Below are 27,591 nucleotides of genomic sequence, written 5' to 3'. Positions count from 1 at the left end.
GTTAGTGATACGGATGGGGGAAAAAATGCAGCAGGTCAGGACTCTGCACTTGTCTATTAGCTTTGCATTCACATTCCAAATGAGTATGAACTCATCCTATTAATAACATAGAATGTGCTCACTGTTCGATATTGCATTTTCCTGCATTCAAGAAAACACTGCATTTTTTTATGCAGTGTGAACAGGCCCTAAGGGGATACTGTGTCTGTGAAGCCCTTTTGTTTTTATAGAAAAAAATATTAAAATATCAATATAACATTTATTTGAGGTTGCAGTGATGTTTTGTAAACAATTTACCTGACAAAATCCATGTTTAAAAAGAAGCATAGGAAGCTATGTGCTGACAGTCACTGCAGCTACTGCAGTCATTGCCTCCGTAGCAATGGCCAGAAATCCCATGCCCAAAGCGATATTGTGGGTCACATGAACAGGCTCATAGCCCCTTTCCTACAGTAAATAGACACTTCGAATTAGTAGAATTATTTCTAAGTGTGGGTCATCGCTGCTTAGTGCAGCAATTTAGGGCCATGATGTAGTTTTGTATTCTCCTCTTAAGTAAAAATACCAAAAGCAATATTCAAGAATATTAACGAGTACAATAGTAGTTTATCACATAATGCATTACAAACTGAATATGACCTGTATCATGGAGTACTACATTTACATATTGTATCATCTATCCTAAACTTGGCTAAAGATATATTATTTAATTCTAACTACCCCCTTCGCAGAGTTGAAATTCTGTCTATAATGTATTCAAAGTAAAAAAAAATATTTTGCACCCTAACAAAAAATACACTGTATTTGTAAGACTTTTTACTGGGTCCCAAACCCGCCACCATAGTGAATACTTTTCTATATTCATCCTGGTTGAGCGTCCATCTTCAGGAAAGCACACAGTGCAACCTCAGTCCTGGCCTCCCTTTTATTTATTAGCAAAATAGTGAAAATTGCATAAAAATCACAAGTGTAGGAAAAGTGCAAAAAAAATGTGCTTCCTCTTTGCAATTTGCAGTGAAAAAAGCAACCCCCCCCCCCCCCAAAAAAAAAAAAACTCGCAGTGAGAGCTCACTAATCACTAAGATCACTAAGGGATTGCAGGATCAAGCAGGTAAATACTCCTGAATGTGCAATTATTATTAATAAGGGAGGGGGAGGATGATTTGTATACAATTTAGATTTTATTAAAAAAAAGCAGTGTTTCATCCCACCTTATACAACATAACATTTCCTGTTAGCGGACTCAAAAGCTCAGATCTGCCTCCACCAATTTTCTTATACTCATGGGATGCAGATCATTGGATAACATAAAAGATCTTGTAAATCAATCCTGGATTTATTAAACATTAAATGATATGAGATGTCATAAGTTTATAGCCCTCTTTTGAGTCATTCTGGGCCATGATGATAGTTGTCAGAAGGTTTATGAGTGAGCTATAGTGTGATTGTGGTCATGTACTTAAACCCATAGTGAAAATGGTTTAAAATGGTTTAAATAAATGTTGACTGTCCTGGATTTCCGGAGTATAGGTAGCTGCTCATCACTGCAAACTACACAATGTTTCTGTATTCATTGCAATGGTTTTATATTACAGAGGAATGCAAAGTAATAGTGACTATTGTTAATAAATCCAGACAAAGTCACATCCATGCCTCTAGCCATTGTGTGTCAGTATATTGCTTTATGGATTCAAAACAGCACATGTATATGGGTATATACACTGTACATATGTATGTTTATGCATATATATATATATATATATATATATATATATATATATATATATATATATATATATATATATATATATGTATATATATTCAAAATTAAATCGAAACCACAATATTTCTATTTGGTGATAGAATATCCAATGTTGGAAGAACCCACAAATTAGTTGGTCCAACACAACAGATTACCTTCATCTCTTCTGTTAGGTTACCCTTGGGCTGACCGCTTTTATGATGGAAAAAAACAGGGGTGGAGGCGCATAAATTGAATTAAAGGGACTCCGAGCAGTGCAGAAACTATGGGAAGATGCATATCATTTTAAAGCTCTCTTTCTCCTCTTTCCAATGATATACAAACCGCCGCCCTACACCTTTTAGTTTTCTCTATTTTCACGATTTAAATTGCTAAAACTAAAAGGCGTAAGGCGACGATTTAGGTGTCGTCAGAAAGAGGAGAAAGAGAGCTTTAAAATGATATCCATCTTTCCATAGTTACATTGTATTCAACAGGGCAACTTTTTCTCAAAGTCAGCAGCTCTATTCAGCAGAAAAAGTCGCCCTGTGTAATACAATGTAACTATGGAAAGATGGATATCATTTTACAGCACTCTTTCTCCTCCTAAATCGTCGCCCTACGCCTTTTAGTTTTCTCTATTTTCGCGATCAATCGCGAAAATAGCGAAAACTAAAAGGCGTAGGGCAACGGTTTATATATCATTGGAAAGAGGAGAAAAAGAGCTTTAAAATGATATGCATCTTCCCATAGTTTCTGCACTGCTCGGAGTCCCTTTAACAAAAGGTAGTCTTACCTCTTCAGATGAATGACACCAATGTGGTAGGAAAAGATTTTATTCAAGCACAATTGTAAACATGTCAATGCATTTCACTGGCTCTTAACCACTTTTTCTCAAGGCAGTTATAAAAACAAGTGTCTTAAATAAATGGAGCATGGGTGTCTCTCTAGTGTAGAACCCCTGAAATGCGTTGTTATCTTTACAATTGAGCTTGTATAAAATCTTGTCCTCATCTGAAGAGGTAAGATCACCTCTCTTTAATTAATTTTGGGTGCCTCCACCACTGTGTTTGTCCTGTTACTTACCGGTACTTCTCCACTAGAGGTGTTAGCTGCAGGGATGCTCAAATTCGGATTCGGGAGATACCCGGATAGTTGCAATCCGGATATCTCCCAGTAATGCTGTGCGGGCTGGGCGGGGGGGTCAAGCTTACCTCTCTGACGTCTTCTTCGCTCGTCCCTCGGCGCCTCCCACGATGCGGTCTACGCGCATCACGTGACTACAAACGCTTCCTCCTTCAACCCGGAAGGAGGAAGTGTTTGTAGTCACGTGACCGCCGCGTGGACCGCATAATGGGAGGCGCCGAGGGACGAGCGAAGAAGACGTCAGAGAGGTAAGCTTGACCCCCCCCCCCCCCACCCAGCCCGCACAGCATTACTGGGAGATATCCGGATTGCAACTATCCGGGTATCTCCCGAATCCGAATTTGAGCATCCCTAGTTAGCTGTATTGTTTGATGACTTTAAAGACGATTAGGGGAGCGAGAATCCAACTCCTGTCTAGACCTGGAAAACCGAGCGGGTATGGTTATTTCCCCATAGGCTTATACGGTGGTTGTAGGGACTACAACCGACCTTTGTAACTATTATTGTTTACAATATATATCACCCTCAGTTGATAAATATACCACCCTCAACTGAATTAACGATATTTTCACATTGGGTTCCTGGTCTCCTCTCTCATCCATAGATGACCAAGGTTGGTTAAACCGTTGGAAAACACTTTTCCTTATGCAGATGAACAGAATGCCTCATTCTGTGCCACAATTTCACTATTGCCTTACAGCTCCAGAGAGAAACCAGAATAAAAAAACAGAATTAAGCAGCTGAAAGAACACACACTTAACAGGTTTGAAGTATTTGTCACACACTGATACTAAATACTTGGGCAGAGTGGTTTTTATTTTCGTAGTTAGGAGATACCCATTTTATTTTTTTATCCATATGAATAAGAATAATTTACTCAAAATAAATTGCAGTTTTTCTACACCATGCACTGGATTAAAGCTAAAGTTGGCCTATTATAATGACTGCTTTAAAAACCTAACTAAAAAAAAACAAGCAAACAGCAAAGCTAGTGCTGACTAGTTCAGTACTGCCTTTAAAAAAAAAAAAAAGAAGCCTCATGTCTCTCCCAGGCACTTGCCATTATCTTTAGAGCTAGAACTAAGTCACCACTACATACAGTAGTTTCAGCAGCCCTAATTCCCACAGAGTAAGTCTAGGTAGCAAGAACATGTGCACATCACCCGAAGTTAGTCTATAGTAGATATAGACAAGGTAACATAGACACGGCCCCAGCTCAAAGAGAATTGTGACAGGCACCTGGGACAGGTTCAAGGATGCGGAATCCTCAAGCTGTGGAAAAACAGTGGCATAAGTTTGTGAGCAACTGCAGGTACAGCACTTAACTAGTCAGCACTTGCCCTGCCATGTGTTTTTTATATTAGGTTTAAATGGGAATTAACATCATTCCATTCAAAATGGCTCATGTCACATTTATGTGCCTTATACCAACTTTTAAAAGAGACCAAGTTTTTCTTCAGATCATGTGACAGCTACATCTGGACACAATGACAACAACTTACAGCCTCTCGTACATGTTAGTAAAATAAGAACATATGCAGTAATTTCCGTCTCCAATTTAATTACATACAAAGAAACAAATCAACTTTATAAGACACAAGCTGGTGAACATTACAGAACAAACATTGATTATTCATTTGCAATGTATTACAGAACCAGTAGTAGAGCTTTAAATAGAGATGTTTATGAGTATGAAATGACAACAGTGAACCATTATTTTCCCTAGTATGTAAGGCAGCCTGCCCAGCTAACAGTTCTACTTAGTGAGAAATCAGTGAATAGGTAAAATTCCCTTTCCAGTACTGGCTTGTAGCTGTATTACTTATGACATTATTTTGGAAGGATACTAAGGACCCAATTTAGAATAAATGCAATATGCAGCCATGCCCTTTAGTCGGAAAATAATCCTCAGCATGTATAGCAAATCAAAATGTACTGTTGCATCACAGGCTGGGTGGGAGACGGTCACAAACTTTGGCATAGTAAAAAAAGGCTTAGAGACAACATAATCATGCACAATAATTAGTGATGTTCAAATCATCGTGTTTTGCCCAATATCAAATTCCAAGGTTTAAGCATACCCAGTTTTGATTATTGAAGAAATTATCCAAGAATGAAATGTTAGATGGGGAAAGTAGCCCAATAAAAAGTCCTCCATCCAATTCTCATTTATTAATCCTACCCTCACCCCACCCATCCTTTGTACCACCATAGCACACATGTGAATGCCTGGATCATGCAGCCACTATATCTCTGCCATATTCAGTGACAAAGCATGCATGAGCGGCTATCATATTGTTACACGTGTTGAGGTACTTTTTTTTTTATTTCTTTTTAATAATGGAGAGATGGAAATAATTAAAGGTAGTCATTTTTAGGTATAGTAGCTGGCTATATAGGCATGTGCCTGACATACCTTCTTGACAGGTCCCTTTCAAATTACATCCACCTCCAGTCCCCAAATCCAGCCGGTAAAACAACAACGTTAAATCCTGACAGACAGAAAGAGGCTGAGCGCCTCTGTCTGTCCCCCCTTCCCCCTTTGTTGCCCATGTCTGCCCTCTCTCCCCCCATTGCAGACCCCTCCATGTGTGCTCCTGTGCTAATATGCACGTAACGTGCACATGCCACAATGCCCTGGAAGTAGTTTCAGGGGTTATAGCCATCATGCCAAATAAATTGCGGGAAACGTTTAAAACGGCACAGATGAGGCCAGGAAGGAAACGGGTAATATGTTTTTTTTTTTAAAGTGGTTTATGAAAATACAGCTTTGCTTTAACAAACGCAATTTGCAATTACATAACACTCTTGTCACAGCTACCCTTTCACATAGCTGCTAGCACAATTAATGCATTTGATCCAGCAATGTATTCATGTCTAAAAGTCAGAATGGAAAAAATTCATAGAGCACTCTGTACGTATCCCTTTTTTTACAGCTATTTTGGCCTCCCAAATGTGCTCTAATGTAGTGGTGTGGATGAAATCCTCTCAATGGCTAAAACAGAAAAAACAGATTGAATTCAGAAAGTGCCAAAGCTAAGCCAGGTACACACATCCAATTTTGACTGGACAATGACTGGCCAGTTTTATAACCTAAATGTAGCATGAGGGCCAACAGACTTTTAATACTATAATAAAGACAGGTTGTGCAGGCATGCTCTCATACTACATGGAAGTGGTAAGAATGGCCAATCACTGGCCAACTAAAATGGGATCTATACCAGACATTAGGGTGCATACGCACATCCAGTTTTGATTGCCAATGATTGTGGTTAATCGCACAGGTTAATATATGTTAAAGCCTTTGAAAGAACATGATAAAACACTTATTGACTCCCAGTTGTGTCTCCTCTCGAATGCCCCAGAGGATACCACCATCATTGCAATATAATTATGAAAGAGATCACAGAAAGAAATCCATGCCATACAGCATATAGCTACTCGGGGATAATGCCTGCTGTAACTGGCTCCTTTGCAGGTTGTCACGTTATAGCCAAATGGGCTGATCAGTCATCCCGCATCCACTTTCTGACTTTTATGTATTTGGGCCAATGCAGAATTCCATCAACGGCACAAAATGTAAACATCTGCAGAAAGTTAAAACAGCTCTAATATGGTGGAGCAAGAAGTGCTCTGTGAATTTTTTCTCGTCTGGATTTGACAAAAATAAATAAAAAATGATGGCAGCTGTGTGAAGGAGCAGCTAAGATTCGAGGACTATAAAGGCAAATTGAATTTAAGTTCATTATTTCCATTTGTCCTCAGCAAGCATTACGTTTTGACAGCCCCACCAATCTATGTTACATTGAAGTAACTGTAAAGCACATCACAGGCAGGTTTGTTAGAGATGACTGGGGAGGTCCAGTCACTACTCATCTTGGGGGACACTGGGAACCTGGCATCTAACACAAGAATCAATACATAAATTCACCAGAAAAAGTTAAGGGAAACAATAAATACATCTTCCGAGATTTTATAAGACCTCAAAAAGTATTCATGCTAAAGAACTTACCGTGACCGAGGTCAATTGCGCCTCTTATTATGTCTTTGAATGTTGAAATGTCGTTCTCCCAACCACTTTTCTGAATTTCACATTTATGTGCTTTTGACAAGAAGTGCAAAGCCTGTAAATAATAAGATCTATTGAACAAGATATAGACCAAATGATAAAATACATAATGAGATATGCATTTTCTAAACTAACTGGTCTCATGGCTTGGTCAGTTTCTAATAATTACTGCTATACGGTCTTCATACAGAGCACCAGAGGGACCCAAATTATTGTCTGTAGGCGGTAATTCCCTAATTTAACTTCTATGGTGGCGCCAATTTCTTGTGAGTCCAGTGACACCCAAATTACCTGCTTGGCCTCCCAGCACTGCTCCACCGTTACTCTAACATTAAAGGACGTAGGAGTAAGAACTACTGTTGGCCTAGCATGACCTGCAGAAAGAAAGAGGACGAAGGCACACTTTTAGACATAACAGAGTACAGGAGTTAAACTCAGAGGCTGCATGTATTATTTGGAAATAGTGGCTAAAAATTATATAGGGAAAATATGGCTGCATATGTTATAAGAGTGCTTTACTGCATATGTTATAATGTGCATTTGTGGGCCGAAGTCGAAAGATCACTGTCACAGGAGCCCTAGTGGCTGACCGCACTTAGCCTTCTAAACGGTGCCAGCGCACAGGTCGTGCGAACTCTGGTCGCAGTCAATGCGCAGGAACCGTTAAGAATTAGCCGCAGCCAACTCAGAAGGGAGCCTGTGAGACACGGGTGATTACAACTTCACCCGCTGGTTCAGAGTAAACTGCCACCACCGCGGTTACCATGGGACCGTGGAGCCCACTAACTGACTAGTCCTGCGAATAAAACGGTTAAACACACGATATTCTGTCTAGCCAACAACAAACAAACAGTAGCGTATCTTCAGAGACCCGGGATCAGTTCTGTGTGTGCTGATAAGCAGGGTAGCGGACAGTGAATGACTTGGAGAAAGTCGTTTATTCACGCAATATAAATAATTAATATATACAGACAATTATTAAAATCAACAATTATTAAAACAGTAATAGCCAGTATAAAAAAAATAAAAGAAGGGAGAAAAATACTTAGTTCCTGGAAAGATGTCCTTTTTGTGGGAAAAAACAGAGTTCTGGGTTTCAATCAAAGTTCAGACCAGGTGGATGCCAGCATATCCTCAAGCTGGCACCGATGAGTTCAAGATGTTTTCAGGGTGGAGGACACTGAGTTTGGGTCCTCTGCCATTCTTATGCCCCTGATTCAGTAGGAGGGAGTGAGGGCGGGGAGCCACACACCCCCTTAGAAGATGAGATGAGCCCTCCCCTTGTCCTGGGGACTAGAAATCATATCTACCCATATATGGGCTCTATCTCACAGAACCGTACAGGTCAGGGCAGATTTATTAACATTTTCAGGTCTGTCTCGATTTACCCAGCGCCCTGATACCAGACATGAGGGGTGGGACCCCTGTGGTATCATCAGGGCACTTTCAAACTGCCTAACTGGCAGTCCTTACCTCAGAATGTTCTGAAACTTCCTCAGAACCAGCACCGGGGCTCATGCTACACTTCCCCCACGTTTGGCGAAGCTGCCATCTCAGGAACCCCAGAAATATGACAGATCTGGGAAGTTATGGATATGCTATGAGACTGGGTTATTCCCAGGCAAAGGCTCTTTGAAGTTTGGGGCAGCCAGCTAGGTGTCACCTCCCCTGCTGGGAGGGAGCCAGCGGGTCTGGTTTTCCCCCAACTAGATTGCTTCTGCCATGGTGCTTGTCACCTTATACCTGATGGATGGGCCATCAGCACAGCTTGAAGCCAGGGACTCTCCGGGGCAGATTAGGCTCAGGCTCATTAGCATATCAAAAGAGCCATCCAGCATTTAGGCTGGTGCTCTCTCTCTGCTGAGAACAGACTGCAGCTGCCCCTACACACTCAACCCAGATTCTATCGATCTGAAGCGCAATCGATGCAGGGAATCGAGTGCGATCGCTTTTTCTTCACGGGCGGTTACAGGACGCGCCTGCGGCCCCGCAACCGTCCGTGACAATCACTTCAAAGCTTGGACACACCACCATCCAATCTGACCCAGCTTAGAGCTGCTATTATGTCAGCAACATTCCTCAGCATCTTGTTGAATGAGTCCATGCCAAGAAGAATATCGGCTGTGAACAGAGCTAAACGTGGACCAACTCATCAATAGGGGGGGGGGTTCTCTAATTTTGTGGTGTGTGTGTGTGTGTATGGGAGCAGCACCAGGTGGGAAAGAGGGGTTGTGCCTTAAAGAGGAACGCCAGTGAAAATAATGTAATAAAAAAAAGTGCTTAGTTTTTTACAATAATTATGTATAAATGATTTAGTCAGTGTTTGCTCATTGTAAAATCTTTCCTGTCCCTGATTTACATTCAGACATGTATCACATGGTGACATTTTTACTGCTGGCAGATAATGCCACTGGAAGGAGATGCTGCTTGCTTTTTTGGCAGTTGGAAACAGCTGTCATTTCCCACAATGCAACAAGGCTCCCACAGTGTGATGTCAGGACCTCAGAGCTGTGAGGCACTGACATCACACTGTGGGAGGGGTTTCACCACAAAATCAGCCATACAAAGCCCCCTGATGATCTGTTTGAGAAAAGGAATAGATTTTTGTCATGGGAAAGGGGGTATCAGCTAGTAATTGGGATGAAGTTCAATTCTTGGTTACGGTATCTCTTTCACTACCAACTTTCCCTTTTTCTGGCACAGGGGCCTATGCTTCAGATCAGCAGTTTGAGTGGCTTTACTTGTTATGTTTACTTGTTATGGGCACGCAGACCGTGATGGCCACACACAGGCAAAGGAAGGGGTGTGAACATGGGGGGGTGGGGTCTATGAATTGTAGTTACATAAAGTGTATGTATGTGTATATATATATATATATATATATATATATATACACACACATACACAGTGGTTTGCAAAAGTATTTGGCCCCTTGAAGTTTTCCACATTTTGTCATATTACTGCCACAAACATGAATCAATTTTACTGGAATTCCACTTGAGAGATCAATACAAAGTGGTGTACACTGTATATGGGGTGCTGCGTTCAACTGAGCATGCCCAATTCTCTCACTAGTATAAGAAATTAATCTAAGGAGTTGCGGCACTCAGCTCTTATTTATTGAGCAAATCAAGTAAACTTATATCAGCTTATAACTTATAAAAGCAAACAGTTTTGGTTGTCCCCAACCATTGTCAATGCTCATGTCATAAGCTATAAGCTTACCAGATTTGCTCAATAATCAGAGCTGTGTGCCATAACGCCTTGAATTTGTTATCTGTTAAACTGAAACAACATAAAAAAAAAGTTGAGTAATTCACTGACGGCACTATGCGGCACACAAAACCTACAGCTCTACACTGACTTCAAACATCACTATAACGATTCATCCTGTAAGAATACAGATTATACCCAAGAAACCTATAGAAAATCTGTGGGGAAAAAAAAGCGTAAAAATGAAATAGCACTGTACAGCTGTACAGCAGATGTCTGACTATATTGACTCTACAGAGAGGGGATTATAATGTTGCTCCTGGAAAGAAAAAGAGTAGTCTAGACTCCCAGATATGATCCATGTTACCAAACAATTAGAGCTAATCAAAACAGTTCTTGGTACAGGACATGGATCACTTGGAATTTATACATTTTCTAAGAATGCTTGTATTGACCAACTGAAATACAAAGTTATGTAGAAAAAAAAATAAGGGTTCTTTTTAAAGTTCACAATGCAGTCTATATGTTTCAAAAGAAAATGTTGGTATTTCTTTTACCAGGAAGTGACGCTGTCAGATTGCATGGCATCAGAAAATGACAACTGGAATCTGACTGATTATGGAGTCGCTGCTACATTTTGCCTCTTACTGGCCAGTATGGTGAAAGCCTAGGAGGTCAATGACATCATTACACTTTTGATGAGAGGAAGGAGGCTTGGGGAAATAGGTACCAATGTGTCAAAATATTGCAGGCTCTGTTCCTCAGTCTCGCAGAAAAGTACAGTATATTTACCCCCCCCCCCCCCAAAAAAAAAAAAAATACCCATGGAAATGAGAGAACAGTTTATAAGACTGGCGCCCTTATTCAAATTGTTTTTTCTCCTAAGTGATATTTTTTCTCCTTAGTTTTCTCCTAGGTGATATGTTCACACTTGACAATGAAATATCTTTTAAACCACCAGCAAGCAAGAAAATGTTCAAAATAATTGTAATAACGTTTTACCTACTTTTCAGTAGCTTTTCAACTGCAAAGTCCTGAAAAATTATTTTAAAGACCTTTTCACTTATCTCCCATACAACAGGTTCAAGAATTAAACCTAACCAAAGTCTAGCACTTTTTAATATAGATATCAACCTGATTCCTATATTGTACAGGTTTCTAATGGCCAACATTATGCTAGCAAAAGCAAAAAGAGCAAAAGCCAGACACTGGAGAGACTAACAGTCCCAATATGGCTGAAGTTCTACAAATTCTTAATACTAACTGCCAATATAAGTGAATATATGCTAATGTGAACAGTACAACTGAGCAATTTAAAGAGAGATAGGATCTATGCATTAATAGACAATATTTACCTTAATGAATATTAAATACTGACTGAATTGTAGACATAACTAAAACCAATTCAGGGTAAGTCCTGATCATACTGGTAACATTGGTATACGCTCACAGCAGATCGGCGACTTCTGGTGCATTGCACTGTGTGCTGTATGAAAGCACCCATAGGCTTTCATTGGCATAGCGGAGAGGAGCAGTAAAATGACCCAACCAGTGTGAAACGGCCCTCAGAGAAAACATATGCAGTTAATTGCATATGGGCCCTTATAAAAAAAATGCCTTTTAAGCCACCAGCAAACAAGAAAACACGCTGTATATTTTTTACAGTACTATTTAAAATACTTTTTGGTACTTTTTCAATTGCAGAGTGCTGATAAGTTATTTTAAGCACTTAAATACCAGCAGTCTCTGCCCCCTTACGGAACAGAGACCGCTGGTACAGAAACAACGGAATCCCAACGGATAACGACAAATCGCTGCACTTATCCGCCACCACCGCCGCACGTCAGGAACCTGGGCCACCCACTCTGCCATCTCTATGACGGCAGAGTTCCTCTGAGCCGGTCAGGAGCCCCTTTCATTGGCCCTGTCCCTGTCAATGTGAGCCAATGGGAGTTGCTTACATTGAAAGACAGGGCCAGGAGCCAATGCAAATCGGCTCCTGACCCACTCACAGGGCTCTGCCGTCATAGAGACAGGCAAAGCAAGTGAGCTGCGGCGAGAGATGTCAGGATTCAATGGCGAGATCGCCGGAAACTGCGGATGCGTGCAGCGGTGGCTAATTGAAATCTACGCTCTACCAGCCAGGTGACCCTCAAAAATAGATTTCAATTAGCTTGGTACTAAAGTAGCTAAACAGGAAATGAAAAAATATATCCTAGGGGAAATCTTATGAGAAAAAGTGAACTGAATAAGGTCCTGGATGTTTTCAGGGTGCTCAAGAGAGTCCACCAGCAGAATGTTGTTGTGAGATGGGTGAATCATAAAAGTTGGAATACTTGGTGCTTTGAGTCCACCAAAAGAAAGGTGTAATCTAAATGTTCTGTGTCTTGTCTTGTTCAGGTGGCTTTATTTCTCTACTGATAAGCAGGCAGCCAGCACGCGGAAATTTGGGGACGAACAGAAATACTTGATAGCATAATGTAAGAAAATTTACCGATATTCTTCTCTTGCTGTGCTAATAACGATAGTAAAATATCGGTGATTGATACCAATATTTACTACAGCTAAACCTAACCCAAACCCCTCCCTCTACTAATGCCTAACCTTAACCACCTCATCTGGATGCCTAACCTTAACCCCCCCTCCCATTACTTTAACTGTCCTTCCTCGATGCCTAACGTTAACACTCCCACACACCTAACTTTAAACCCCCCAGCACACCTGTCCTTTATTATGCTTTATGACAATCGGGGACCAACATGTCAAATTCTGTCCCAACAGTTAGGCCACATAAATTCTCCCAGCCTGGATGTAATGGCCAAGCAATACCCCATAATGCTGGTTTTGTTGCTGTATGCTGGTTAGCTAAATGTCTAAAGATCAGCTTATTCAGAATGTCCTTCAAGACCCTCCTTTTTTGTTACTCACGTGTACCTTGCGAGTTTCCACTTTACTTCACCTATTTACAGTAAGTGTCTCAGGGTGGATGAGTAAACCTGTTATCCAGGCTAGATTTAGAGAGGGAGGAGGGAAGAAATTGCGTTTCCTGACCTGCTTTCCAAGCACTCCGTAAGTTGCGATTTGAGGCACACAGCAGGACCTGTCAGTAATACTTTTCACACAACAACTACTGGATCTGTTTAAAACACTTACATGTAATTGTAGGCTATACATTTCAGCCTGGACCTACACAAAGCTGTACAGTCTGATGACTGGAGATATGCTTTACTGATATCTGAGCTGAGAAAAAACTAAAAAAGATTTCATAATTTCTGAAGGGTTACGTAAGTGAACTATGGGGTGTTTTATGTATCTGCTTAAAGTGTCTGTAAATTATTGAAGAATATATGAATAAAGTATGGACAATTACTTTTTCGTTTTCTTCAGCTTTCTCGCTTTCCCCGTTTCCATACAGTCTGGCATATGCTTTCCAAATTTCAGCGTCACTGGAATCTTTGGCTGTTACTCTTCCAAACAATTCTAGCAATTTGGTCTTCAGAGTACTTGCTGATTCTCCTCTGCGATCCTCCATTCCTTCAGCGACTGCCCTCACTAAGATCTTCAGCACCTACATAGCAATAAAACAAAAAAAAACCTTATGACTGAAAAGAAAACACTAAAACAAATGCTACATGACCCGTCAGACGTACCATCAAGTTTTTAAGTTCATTTCCTCATTCTATTTTAGGTTTAAAAATCTGAAAACATAAAGAGGAACTTTACTGAATTTACTTAAACTTCACTTTAATTATTACCTTTACCTATAGTTTACAACATTTATATATTATTTAGTTAGTGTTTTTCCATTGCAAGTCTTTAATCTCCCCGATTTAAATGTATTTAATTTATTACAGGTGGTAACATCTTTACTGCTGGCAAGGAGAATCACTGCAGAATGTCTGTTTGTTTCGTGTTCTAAAGGGAGCAGAAAAACACCTGGTCTTCTTCTGGTGCTTTGGGGCGAAAGGTTGCATAACTAAATAGCCTAGGCTAAAAATCACTGGGAGGGCAGGGTTACAAACCAATAGGAGGCTGCACGCATTAAAGCTAATTTCAAGATGCAGAAGGATAAACTTTACTGCTGGGCAGAATAGAAGCGAGAGTGGTAGTCTCTCACTCCTCCGAGTAATTTACTGCAGCGAGTAACGTGCTCTCTGCTGTTGTGTGGGGAAGCACGTAGTAATACAGTGTGTCAATAAGGAAGGGGAATCCCCCTCTCATAATGAGCTAAACCACTTCGGCGTCGCCGTCAGTTTGTTAAGGGGACGCTGCCTATAGGGTAATTCAAAGTAAAATAACTTCAATACAGCAATAATATTTACCCTGCCCATCCTTACACCTGTTAATATAATCATTTTTACTGTTGCCACAAATTATCATAGTTTAATAGTATTCCTTTAAAGAGAAACTGTATTGTTAAAATCGCACAAAAGTAAACATACCAGTGCGTTAGGGGACATCTCCTATTACCCTCTGACACAATTTCACCGCTCCCCGCCGCATTAAAAGTAGTCAAAAACTGTTTTAAAAAGTTTGTTTATAAAAAAACAAAATGGCCACCAAAACAGGAAGTAGGTTGATGTACAGCATGTCCACACATAGAAAATACATCCATACACAAGCAGGCTGTATACAGCCTTACTTCTGAATCTCAAGAGATCACTTGTGTGTGTTTACCTTCTGTCCCCAGCTTCTCTCATGCACTGAACATTACAGGCTTCCTGCAGACAGCTCTGCCTATGTCTTTAATTCCTTAGTATGTGACAGACCAGCTCCTTTCACAGCCTCCAGAGGAGGATTTTTATCCAGCTCTCTTCTATCACTGATAAGATAGCAGAGAAGCTGCTGGCTTATGTAAATAAAACACACACTGGAGTGTGCATAGAGGAACAGTTCAACACTGAAGAACTTGGCAGCCTTCCAGACACAGGCCGACAAGTCTGACAGGGGAAAGATACATTGATTTATTACAGAGATGGTTATAGTAGAAAGAGCTGCAGCAAGCCAGATCACATTAGAATAGGTTTAGGAACTTGTAGGAAGGTAGAAAACACGTTGTAATTTTTGTTACAGAGTCACTTTAAGACGTTTGAAAATATCACTTAGGAGAAAAAGTGAATTGCATATGGGCCTTGATATGTATACTGACTCCAAAGGTATAATTCATAAAATATAATAAAGCCAGGGAATCCCTATTACAGCCACTTAAAGGACAACTGAAGTGAGAAGAATATGTAGGCTGCCATATTTATTTCCTTTTAAACAATACCAGTTGCCCAGCAGTCCTGCTGAACTTAGGCTACAGTAGTTTTTGAATCACACCAGAAACAAGCATGCAGCTAATCTTGTCAGATCTGCCAATAATGTCATACATATCTGATCTGCATATACTTGTTCAGGGTCTATGGCTAAAAGTATTATAGGGAGAGGATCAGCAGGACAGCCACGCAACTGGTGTTGCTTAAAAGGAAAAAAATATGGCAGCTTCCATATCCCTCTTGCGTCAGCTGCTCTTTAAACAGCATTTTTTATAAGATGGCCAAGATGGCAGACTACAAAGCTTTCTAAGGCCTAGTGCACACCAGAGCGGTTCCGCTGTGGTTTGCGATCCGCTTGCGGGTGCGGATCCGCTAGGGTAATGTATTTCAATGGGCTGGTGCACACCAGAGCGGGAGGCGTTTTGCAGAAACGCATACTCCCGGGCTGCTGCAGATTTTGGATTGCAGATGCGTTTCTGCCTCAGTGTTAAGTATAGGAAAAACGCAAACCGCTCTGAAAAACGGCACTTCAGGGCAGTTTTGCAGGCGTTTTTTGTTACAGTAGCTGTTCAGTAACAGCTTTACTGTAACAATACATGAAATCTACTACACCAAAAACGCTTCGCAAAACCGCAAAATGCTAGCTGAAACGCTACAGAAAAATAAGAAAAAGCGTTTCAAAATCTGCTAGCGGCTTTTGGTGTGCACCAGGCCTAAGTGGTCTTTTACACTGCCGGTGTTTTGCCAGAAATCACATTGCAAAATTTTGTTTGCATTTTTCAGTGTAAAAGAGCCCTAATGGCCGGTATACTTTAACTTCCACCACAATTCCTAGAATGCTCTGCTAGTTAATGATGGGCAGGTTTCAGGATTTTCTTCCATACTTAATGCATTTTTTTGCATCATAATTAATTTCTGAATACAGAGGAGCAATAATTCAAGCTACTTGAATCATTACTGTAATACAATGACTCTACTTATATTCTGGGTAATAAAACAAGTCAAATACAAATCAATAATTCAAGAGACATTTAAATATAAACTGTCCAACATTAATCAATAGCAAGCAGGGTTTTTTCTTACTTTCTCCATTTTTTTTTAATTTTTTTTTTTTTGCTTTAACGAGTCAAGAGTTCAGCTGTGCATTTTGTTGTGTAACACCGAAGACCAAGTTGCTCTGCCACTGAATGTGTAGAGACAAGTAGGTTATTTGGCTCATTAGTAGATATTAAACATATATAACACAATGTAATGGGTGCTCAGGTGCCTCAAAATGGAAGCTAATGAAAGCATTACTCACACATTATAATCCTTAACTAGGTAAGATAAGATTGAAAATCTCAAAACACTAAAGAGCTCCATAACTTAATGCATATGTTTACTGAACAAAACTACTTGTGCCACAACATTTAATGTGTCTGCCTGTATGTTCAAACACTGCTAAAATACACGTCGTCATTAATGCAATGCTGACCTTTATTGTTGGTTATGTTTATATGGAGCCATCAAGGGTGAGGATAGTGTCCGCAATCAAGCAAAAATTAAAAGTCTTCCCCCCCCCCCCCCCCACACACACACACACACACACACACACACACACACACACACACACACACACACACCTCAAATACAAGCAGGAGGAAGGGTAAAAAACTAATTGATATACTTACTTGAACATCTTTAAATTTATCCCGCAAGTCCATGAGTCTATGGTAAGCTTTTATTGCTTCTCCAAACTCTCCTACATCTGTACTAGTTAGAAGATAATTTTCCCACATTTGCCAATGTTCAAAGTTGCATTTGATGGCCTCTTGCAGTGTCCGGAAAGCCTTGTGTCTATTGGAAGAAGAGGTCACATCAGATTAACCATCAGATGCTTCAGCATGTGTGTATTTATGACACAGGTGCACCCATCTGAATGTACATTTGTCTAAAAAGACACTTAAATAACAACTGAAGCAAGACGGATATGGAGGCTGCACTATGCATTTCCTTTTAACCTCCTTGGAGGTAATCCCGAGCTAGGGTCGGGGCTAAAAACAAGCGGTAGTTTCGACCTGTGCTCAGGGAAGCCGTCGGAGGTGCAAAGAATGCGCGCAGCGGACGTTTCTACATACCTCCCGGGGGATCCCGACGTCGGCCGCCATTCTTCTTTCACTCCTCCGAGGCTCTGCTTCCTCCTGGTGAGATCACCGGCTGTCATCATTACGACAGCTGGCAATCTCACTTGAGAGTTGCAGTGCCACCCGGAGGATGGAGGGAAAACTGCAGTGCCGGAGCCAAGGAGGTGAGTGATTGTGTTACTGCTGCAAATCTCCCTGGCAGCATGATTTTTTTCCAGGTTTTAGGGTCTGAAAGGGTGCAAAAAATTGCACCGCTTTTAGACCCAAAAATCCGGAAAGAATCATAACACAGCAGATCAGGTGTTTCTGACATTACTATCAAACCCGACAAAATTAGCTGCATGCTTGTTTCAGGTGTGAGCTTCAGACGCTATTGCAGCCAAATAGATCAGCAGGGCTTCCAGCCAACTGGTATTGTTTAAAATGAAATAAATATGGCAGCCTCCATATTCTTCTCACTTTAGTTTTCTTTTAAAGTAAAGCTCTGCTTTTTTTTTTTTTTTTTTTGAAATGCATATGTGCATTTAACAACACTTTTTGTAATGTTACTAAATATAATGTTACTAAAATTATCTTTCCATTTCAATTTGTAGGTAGCTACAACAGCTACAAAAGTGAACAAAGGTGAAATTGAACTTCGTTGCCAGCCTGGAATCTGTACACTGTTGAGTATGGACAAACTTCTCATCTCACTGCAGCTGCACAGAGGAGGAGGTTGTTGCTTATTTTCCACATCTGGACTAATTCACTGAGTGGCCAAAAATGTGGCCCCGAATCACAATCACCACATGCATACAGGTAAGCAATCTAAATTGGATTGTAACGTTAAGATGGGCAGCACGGCGTAGTGGTTAGCGCTCTCGCCTTGCAGTGCTTGGTCCCCGATTTAACTACCAGCCGGGTCAACATCTGCAAGCAGTTTGTATGTTCTCACTGTGTCTGCGTGGGTTTCCTCCAACATCCCAAAAACATACAGATACATTAATTGGCTTCCCCCTAAATTGGCACTAGACTATGATACATGCACTACATGATACATACATAGACATATGACTATAGTAGGGACTAGATTGTGAGCCCCCTCTGAGGGACAGTTAGTGACAAGACAATATATACTCTGTACAGCGCTGCATAATATGTCGGCGCTATATACATACTTAAAGAGAATCTGTATTGTTAAAATTGCACAAAAGTAAACATACCAGTGCGTTAGGGGACATCTCCTATTACCCTCTGTCACAATTTCGCCGCTCCTCGCCGCATTAAAAGTGGTTAAAAACAGTTTTAACCACTTTACCCCCGCGCGTACGTATTTCTCCGCCCCTTTTTCCATCCTTTAAAAACCAGGGACGGAGAAACACGTACTTTCCGCGTTCCCGACGCTGTCCGCGCTCCCGCTCGTAAACACGCCGCCCGCCGCTAGTAAAACCGCCGCCGCCCGCTCGCCCGGAGATCAATGAACGGGAAAATCCATTCCCGTTCGTTGATCTAAGCCCCACAATGACCCGCTGCTCTCCTATGGGCAGCGCGATCATTGTGAGAAGAAACTCACGTGTCCAGCCTCCTTATTCTTCCTCCAAGCTTCCGGAAGGAGGCTTGGAGGTCGCAATAAAGCAAAAAGTTACTGTGGCCATCTTGTGGCCAAATAGTAAACTACACCCTACACATTTTTCACATACAAATAAATGACTTTTACACAAAAAATTAACTCATTACCTCCCACACTCCCCATTTTTTTTTTTTTTTGTAATTAAAAAAAAATTCAAAAATTTACAATTAAAAAAAATACATAATTAGTTACCTTAGGGACTGAACTTTTTAAATATTTAAGTCAAGAAGGTATAACACTGTTACTTTATAAACTATGGGCTTGTAATTAGGGATGGACGCAAAACTGAAAAAAATGCACCTTTATTTCCAAATGAAATATTGGCGCCAAACATTGTGATAGGGACATAATTTAAACGGTTTTATAACCGGGACAAAAGGGCACATAAATTTCATGGGTTTTAATTACAGTAGCATGCATTATTTAAAAACTATAATGGCCGAAAACTGAAAAATAATTTTTTTTTTCCCCACATTTTTCCTATTTTCCCATTAAAACACATTTAGAAAAAAATAATTCTTGGCATAATGTCCCACCTAAAGAAAGCCTAATTGGTGGCGGAAAAAACAAGATATAGTTCATTTCATTGCGATAAGTAATGATAAAGTTATAGACGAATGAATGGAAGGAGCGCTGAAAGGTGAAAATTGCTCTGGTGGTCAGGGGGTAAAACCCCTCAGTGGTGAAGTGGTTAAAAAGTTTGTTTATAAACAAACAAAATGGCCACCAAAACAGGAAGTAGGTTGATGTACAGTATGTCCACACATAGAAAATACAATCATACACAAGCAGGCTGTATACACCCTTTTTAATCTCAAGAGATCATTTGTGTGTTTCTTTCCCCCTGCAGCTATCTTCCACTGAAGTGTCAGGCTGTTTCTTCCTGCAGAGTGCAGACAGCTCTGCCTGTATGTAATTCCTCAGTATGTGAAAGCCCAACCAGCTCAGAGGAGGATTTATCCAGCTTGTAAAAGATGAGAGAAGAGAGAAGCTGCCCTAATCTAAATAATACACAGGCAGTGTGCAGAGAGGGGCCTGGAGGGGGGGGGGGATGCATCACAGAACCAGAACACTGAAGAACTTGGCAGCCTTCCAGACACAGGCTGACAAGTCTGACAAGAGAGAGATAAGTTGATTTATTAAAGAGATGGTGATAGTAGAACGTGCTGCAGTAAGCCAGAACACATTAGAATAGCTTTTGGAACTTGTAGGATGATAAAAAACAGGATGCAATTTTTGTTACGGAGTCTCTTTAAATAAAATAAGATACAGCACAAAATGTTCACTGGATTTCTTTTCACATCCGGAATCCACATACAGGAAGAGCAGTGGCTAAATGCCAACTGAAAAAGGTAACATTTATTGTAAACTTTTCTTTAACATACATTTCCCTAACGTGGAGGATATAACAACTACAACTTGGACCACAGTTGTACAGGTATAGTAACACATGAGTAAAACATTGATTATGCATACTACAGTGCCAACTTCCTGCACTGATTTCCCTGTGAGCCAGTTTGGCAGGCCCCTTCACCTCAAGTGCTCTTCTCCACCACCATATGTATTCATTGACTTGTCTGCTACATTTATGCTTACATTGTTACATCACTATTTTTGTACCATGGTTGAAGGCTATAAAGTTCCTGTGTATCATCAATGCTTAATGTTGTAATGTCTACCCTATCAACCACTGGGTATTTTTTCCAGATAATTTATACTGCATAAATGGTGCTATTATTGAATGAAGATGCTTAATAGCAAACAACTCAGCTGCTACTGAGTACAAATGCTGAATGATTGCTTAAACCGGCATCCAAACAGAAATATTGTTTTAAAAATACAGGATACTGTAGTTGTACTGTTAAAGAGCCAGTAGTGTAGTGACAGGTCTTATTAGCAGGAGTACCTTTAAAGGGAACCTGAAGCGAGTAAAATTATTTAAAATAAACACATGATGTAGCTACAAATTAATATTACATACTTACCTCACCATCAGTTCCTCTCAGAATCTCACCATTTTCTTCTTACAGCGATCCCTTCCAGTTCTAACAAGATTTTGTCAGAACTGAAATATACCAGTTGCTGTCAGTTATATATCAACAGCTGTCAGTTACAACTGAATGCGCAAGGTAATGTCCATGTTTCCCTATGGTTCAAGTGGGCGATATTACAGCTTAACAGTGTGCTGACCAGGAAGCTGTTACGGGGTAATGGCCATTTTTAAAATGGAGGAAGGAGAGTTTCATTGATCACAGTGGACAAATGGGATGCAGGAGAGGAGAAAGAGATTGAGGAGTAGACTACACAGGAGGTAAGTATGACCTGTGCATGTTTTTTTTACTTTTTATTTTCAGTTCGGGTTCTCTTTAAGATGGCTGAAGGAGAGCATGAGTGCTTTATATAATGGTTTTTACTATGGGGCCTTGCTATATATGGTTACTCAACTGACTCTGTAATTGACCTAAAAGAGCCCTGTAGTAATGACTAACAACCTATAACAGTTTCCATGGAATACAGGCTGTTCTCTGTCCATACTTGTGGACTGTAGACTCAAAACATATTTGTTTTTATTTTAAGTGTAATTAAAATGTGCAGGGTTTGGTATTATGAAGATTAGCAGGCTTTAAGACAGAAAATTACACATCTGAAATTAAAGCAGGAATAAAACTTCAATTAGATTCCATCAAACTGACATATGCTGGTGTGTGTGACTTTGCCATTACATCATTATTTGAACAACCTCTGCAATTGGTACTCATCAGTTGGAAAAAATGATGATGGGTTGGCTCTGGAACGTTGGATTAAAATAAAAATATTAATTATTTGTAACATTTTAATTATGTTTCATTGAACATCTGAAAATGTAATGTAGTAGCTGTCAGTGACCTGAACTCTTCTAGTAGAAATGATGTACTGGAATTATTTTAAAGACTGCTTCCTAAAAGTAACCACCCACAGAAGCTAAACAGAAAGACTACCATGTTCCACAACACATACAGCTCCTCAGGGTATGATCCTGCAAGTAATTTACACTAATATATAACCAGTATCAGAAAGCTATTAAATCAAAATGATGAGTGGCACATGGGCTGCACGGTGCTGGATGGTTTAGCATTCTTGCCTTGATGCTCTTGTCCCTTATTCGAATCACAGACATGGTGCTACCTACATGGAGTTCATATGTTCTCCTCATGCCTGCGTGGGTTTCCTCCGGGCTCTCCAGTTCCCCCCCAGATCCTCAATACATACAGATAAGTTAATTGGCTACCTCCAAAACTGGCCCTAGGGTATAATGGACATTTGACTATGGTAGGGGTTAGATTGTTTGTTCCTCTGAGGGACAGTTAGTGACAAGACTATACATACTCTGTACAGAGCTGTGGAGTCAGTGCTATAAAAATACTGAATAATAATCCTATCAATTGAATATGTGCCACCTAGTGATTAGAGACACATTGGTGCAGCCTGTACTCCTCTATATGATCAATGCAGGTTGCAAGAAACACACAGCACTAGTCAGTGTAGCCCCAAAACACTCTACTAAGATGTGTCCCAGTGCTTTAGTGTAGTGCCAATACATCAATATGTTCTATCCATACAGTACAACACAACCTATTTGTTAAGTCACAAGAGACCTGTAGTTAGGACTGCTAAAGCTTTCAATGCTTACCTCAGTGAAGGACTCATGGGGACTAATAAATGTCACTGGCTTGAAGGACCTTTACCTTTATATTTATAAGGCAAGTTCAAGGTGGATTTAAGGTTGAGCCCATCAAGAGCTCTCAATTCAATATAGTAGCATTCAACTCAACTCAACTCCATAAACATTTTAATTTCTAAAACATTTGCAAACATATTAAAACTTCGTTTAATTGTATTGCTGTTTGTGTCTACATTTGGGAAAATTACCTTCAATTTCTGTCCAGGCAAATATGTAAATGTATCCAGCAGAGATAGGCTTTTTGCAGAATGGAGGAGACTTTGAACACCTATCATGTGTTTATTGCTGTCATTCATTTCCTGTTTTCAGGATTACACATTAAGGCTGCTTTCCCATCCAGACGTTGCGTTTTATGCGACGTTAAGGTGACACAACGTGCCCCTAACGCAACGCATGGTGGTGTTGAAGTTGGGCGTTATATAGAGCCGCGTTATGCATCTCTTGGTGCGCCGTTTTCGTTTCATACCGATAGAACGAAAACGGCGCATGAGTCAAATTAAAGAAAAAATAAAAACAAACATTACTGAGCATGTGCAAACATTCTAACGCAGCTAAATACGAGTATAACGCACAACACGCTGCACTTTCATTTAACATGCAGCCGTATACTCCAACGCAACGTGTGCACTGTGAACAGCGCATTGATTTTTCATTGCTGTGAGTTGTTCTGTGTTACTGCTGCTGTAATGTGCGACTTTAACATCCTGATGTGAAAGCAGCCTAAGACCATGGAGGTCTCAAGGACAAGAAGTCAGGGAAAATGTTGTGCATGGTATGGTGGCTAAGTGGCTAGCACTGTCACTTTGTAATGCAGAGGGTTCCTGGGTACAAGCAATTACACATGTATTATGTAGTTATTTTATGTATCCTCAATCACTTTTTAATCATGTATAAATGTGTAATTTATTTGCGCAATTGTGAATATGCACAACTGTGTATTTATTGGTGTTATGCTGCTAAACAAAATGTTACCCGTGGACAAAGTCAGGAATGTAAGCAATGTAAAGCTGAAAGAGATGAATGAATATTGAGTAGGTTACAAAAAGGGAAAGACTGAATAAAGACCATGTAAGTGTCCATAGTATAGAAAAGCAGGAAGAAGAAATGTTATTGGATATAGTCATTCAGAAGCTCAAATGTTTCTTTCACACTGTCAGTCAATACTTACAACTTACACTCTTCCTTTAGCTACTTCAAAGTAAGTAATCAGAGAAAGCAAATCCACTAGTATTTCATCCTACTCGAGCTGAACCTAGCCAGAGCACAAGCCAAAATAAACGTGGTTTCGTAGGAATGAGTTCAAAATTCTGACACCTACTCGAAGAAAAGCAAACACGAGCAAGGCGCCTGCCCAATAAACGCATGGTCTAAATAAGAGTTTTTATGTACGGCTGGGATAATGGTAACTCTCACTAAACTAGAAACATGCATATGCACCAGATGTGCAGTCATAAAAGAAACAGAATTATGACTGACAGTGTCATTACTAAATATGATAAGAAGTCAGGAATACTAATAAAGGGTACCTCCCAAGACAAAACGAAGGGAGCTCCCATGTTTTACTTGTTTGTGAAAGGCAAGCTCCAGTGCTTCAAGTGTATCCCCAGGAATTCATTAACGCCCTATTCACACTATAAAAGTTTAGCCGATATTAGCAGCGTTTTACATTGGTGCCTATCAGCAGCTCCCGTTACCTCAAAGCACAGATCTGAGGTAACACAGAACTGCTGTAAGAGAGGAACGCACTGTTAGGGAGAGGCCACACTTGTGTCTGCAGAAAACACTGGTTATCCCGTGGACAATATTTTGTATCCTTTGAGCGCTTACGCTGGTGCGTAGTCCACCATTGACCGCTGGCACCTGCTACCAGTCTAAGGGAATCATGTGCATGTTGCGATTTCGTTCGGCGGGTGATCAGGTTTTGCTACGCATGTTGTACGTGAATCACAGCTGAAAAATGAACGACCGTGCGCGTCACCATTGAAAAGCAATAAGTGCATATTGCCCGAAATTGCACATGCATTTCAACTAAGCCTACTATTTACCTAACACTGTTACTTGTTTTTATAAATGAGAACTGTTACTGGCTGGAACAGTCATCATTAAGTATAAGATATGATGGATCGGGGTACAGCAGACAGCCAGCGATCGCGCCCTGATCTATCTTCACTACCTGATAATGAAGGCATGAACGATCATCTAAATGACTGTTTAAATGACCACGGTAACATTGCATAATTTATTTGAGTTAAACAATGTTACACAATATTGTTAATATGATAAATTGCCGGAAAAAATCGTATCGCAAAAAAATGCGTTGTAGCAAGGAACCTTTAGGCATGCCGATTGGTTCAGGGATCCCATGATCCCTTCTGCCAATCACTGCTGCCTTGAAGGGAGGAGGAGGGCACTTGTGAACACTTTTTTTTTTTTAATACTTATTATTTTACACTTTTGTTAATGATCACTATTAGCAGTAATCATGTGCACGTGCATGATTGTTACTACAGAAAGTAATGTACTTCCTGCATTTATTAACAGAAAATGGTCGCCGTTACTTATTGTAACGGCAATCATTCTCCCTAGCAGGCATGGATTGGCTCAGGAGGCGTAAATCACCTTTGGCCAATCCCCCCTGCTTCGAGGTCCGACGGGAGTGCGCCTGTGTGCATGCAGGATCGCGCGCGGCACCCTGGCTCAGTGCAGGGACTTGAGTCTCACGTCCCTGCGGCTACAGCAGCCGCAGACGTGAGACTCACATCCCTATAGCAGAAGCAGTTAATTTCAACATATCAATGTATGTTTAATATCTATTACATTGATGAGACCTGTTATGTGTCTTATATTGTAAAAACTTGTTAAAACCCTTTAATAAAAAACTTTGAAGCACAAAAAATGTATACAACTTTTTAACCTTGGAATCATCTTTTAAATGTAGGGATTATTAAAAATGATATCTAATAAATATAGGACTTGACAAAATAATATGGATCAGCTCTCAAAGCATACCGGGAAGCCCATGCCATCCATTCTGTGAAATAGTAATGAAGCAACACATCACATGGCAACATAGTACATTTCTTATGTGAACCTCTCTTATCTGGAGGAGAATTCTACTTGCTCTTCCATGCAATCTGTCATCTTTATTATGGGTGAAGAAAAGTTAGAAAAGCTTCAAAGAAACAGCTCTAGACGCCTTTTATCCTGAACATTTAAATCTCTTACATACTTTTAAAGCATGACAAATATATATGTATAAAAAATAGAAAAGCAAGCATATGAGCCATCAGCGAGGGAAGGAATGTCTGAGGTTGAGTTTATTAAGCAGGCAACGTGCCTCTTGTAGACATTTCCCATTACAAATAACAAGAGTGTGAACATGGACTTGGAAAAAGGTACTGATGAGAATGAATCACAGGTGCTTTCAATCAATAACTCAAACAAGACCTCGACCCTGTGTCTGATCCTCGCTCAACAAAGGTGAAACCAGAGCACACAGCTCGTTAATCAATACACATAGCTGGAACGAAAATGTGGTCTACAATGGGTGAAAAAAAAAAATATATAATTTTTTTCACATTATACACATATTATATATATATATATATATATATATATATATATATATATATATATATATATATATATATATATATATATATATATATATATAATCATACACATTATAGATATATTTTTGTACACGTTTTCTAAGGCGTAGCGCTCAATCTGTATATCAGATCAGAAAGCGTATAAACCTCCCTGGTGCTATGATTCTTTCCAGATTTAGGCCTCTTTCACAGTGCGATGTTAAAGTCGCACATTAGAAAATGTTTTAACGTGGACTAACGCACAGAAATAGTAAGTCTGTGCAACATTCACAGTGCACACGTTGCATTGTGTGTAACGTGTAGCAATATTTAGAAGGGGCTGCTTGCTGTGCGTTTAGCAATAAATCTGCTGCGTTGTGTGTTGCACATGCTCAGTAATGTTTTTTTTTAATGTAACGCATGCGCTGTTTTCGTTCCATCACTGTGAGACGAAAACGGCACACCAAACGCAGGGCTAAAGAATGTACTATAACGTCCAAGTTATAGTCTTTCAATGCGTTGCATTAGGGGCACGTTATGCGACCTTAACATCACATCAAACGCACCGTCCCACTGTGAAAGAGGCCTTAGGGTTTAAAGGCCGTGCAATTTTTTCACAAGCTTTTATACCCTACAAAAAAGAAAAAAAAAACATACCACAGAGAAATCTGCAGCAGCTCCTGCAAAAATTTCACTCAGGCATGGGATTACCGCTCTGAGCTGCGGATTTACCTCCCGAGCCTGACTTGGGATTACCGCTGAGGAGGTTAACAGCCCAACACAGTTGTTCATTTGATACTTCTGTTTACAAACTGCAGAGGCATCTAATAGAATTAAGAAAACACAATAGAGTATAAATCTGTATCTTCATAAATACAGATTCTACATTTGAAATACACTTTGTCACAAATGGGCATGGTGAGTATTCTTACTGAATTCTTGCTGTTTAACTATTATTATTAGGGATGATCAATGAGATGCAAATACCGTATTTTTCGGAATATAAGACGCACTTTTTCTTCCCCAAAACTGGGGGGAAAAAGTGGGTGCGTCTTATATTCCAAAGGTACGGTATTTTCGCCCTATAACATACTTACCAGATCCTGCCGCCGCGATCCTCG

The 27,591-nt window shown here is 40.2% G+C and overlaps 1 protein-coding gene and 1 long non-coding RNA gene across 4 annotated transcripts in view; one reads left to right on the top strand and one right to left on the bottom strand.

Annotated features, from left to right (window-relative positions):
- TTC27 (tetratricopeptide repeat domain 27) overlaps window positions 1–27,591 on the bottom strand; it is a 564,428-nt gene that overhangs the window by 48,174 nt on the left and 488,663 nt on the right. For all 3 annotated transcript variants that reach the window (XM_068232111.1, XM_068232110.1, XM_068232112.1), the window contains 3 exons: window positions 17,098–17,263; window positions 13,540–13,737; window positions 6,900–7,011 (listed from right to left, as the gene is read on the bottom strand). In XM_068232111.1, coding sequence (XP_068088212.1) covers window positions 6,900–7,011; window positions 13,540–13,737; window positions 17,098–17,263 — 476 coding nt within the window. The remainder of the gene's footprint in view (window positions 1–6,899; window positions 7,012–13,539; window positions 13,738–17,097; window positions 17,264–27,591) is intronic.
- LOC137504108 (uncharacterized) overlaps window positions 1–27,591 on the top strand; it is a 216,423-nt gene that overhangs the window by 160,844 nt on the left and 27,988 nt on the right. The window contains exon 3 of the long non-coding RNA XR_011019421.1: window positions 18,144–18,348. This is a non-coding gene — a long non-coding RNA (uncharacterized lncRNA). The remainder of the gene's footprint in view (window positions 1–18,143; window positions 18,349–27,591) is intronic.

This window comes from Hyperolius riggenbachi, chromosome 4 (assembly GCF_040937935.1).
Source record: "Hyperolius riggenbachi isolate aHypRig1 chromosome 4, aHypRig1.pri, whole genome shotgun sequence".
Taxonomy (NCBI): Eukaryota; Metazoa; Chordata; class Amphibia; order Anura; family Hyperoliidae; genus Hyperolius; species Hyperolius riggenbachi.
This window is presented reverse-complemented; position numbering and strand designations above follow the sequence as displayed.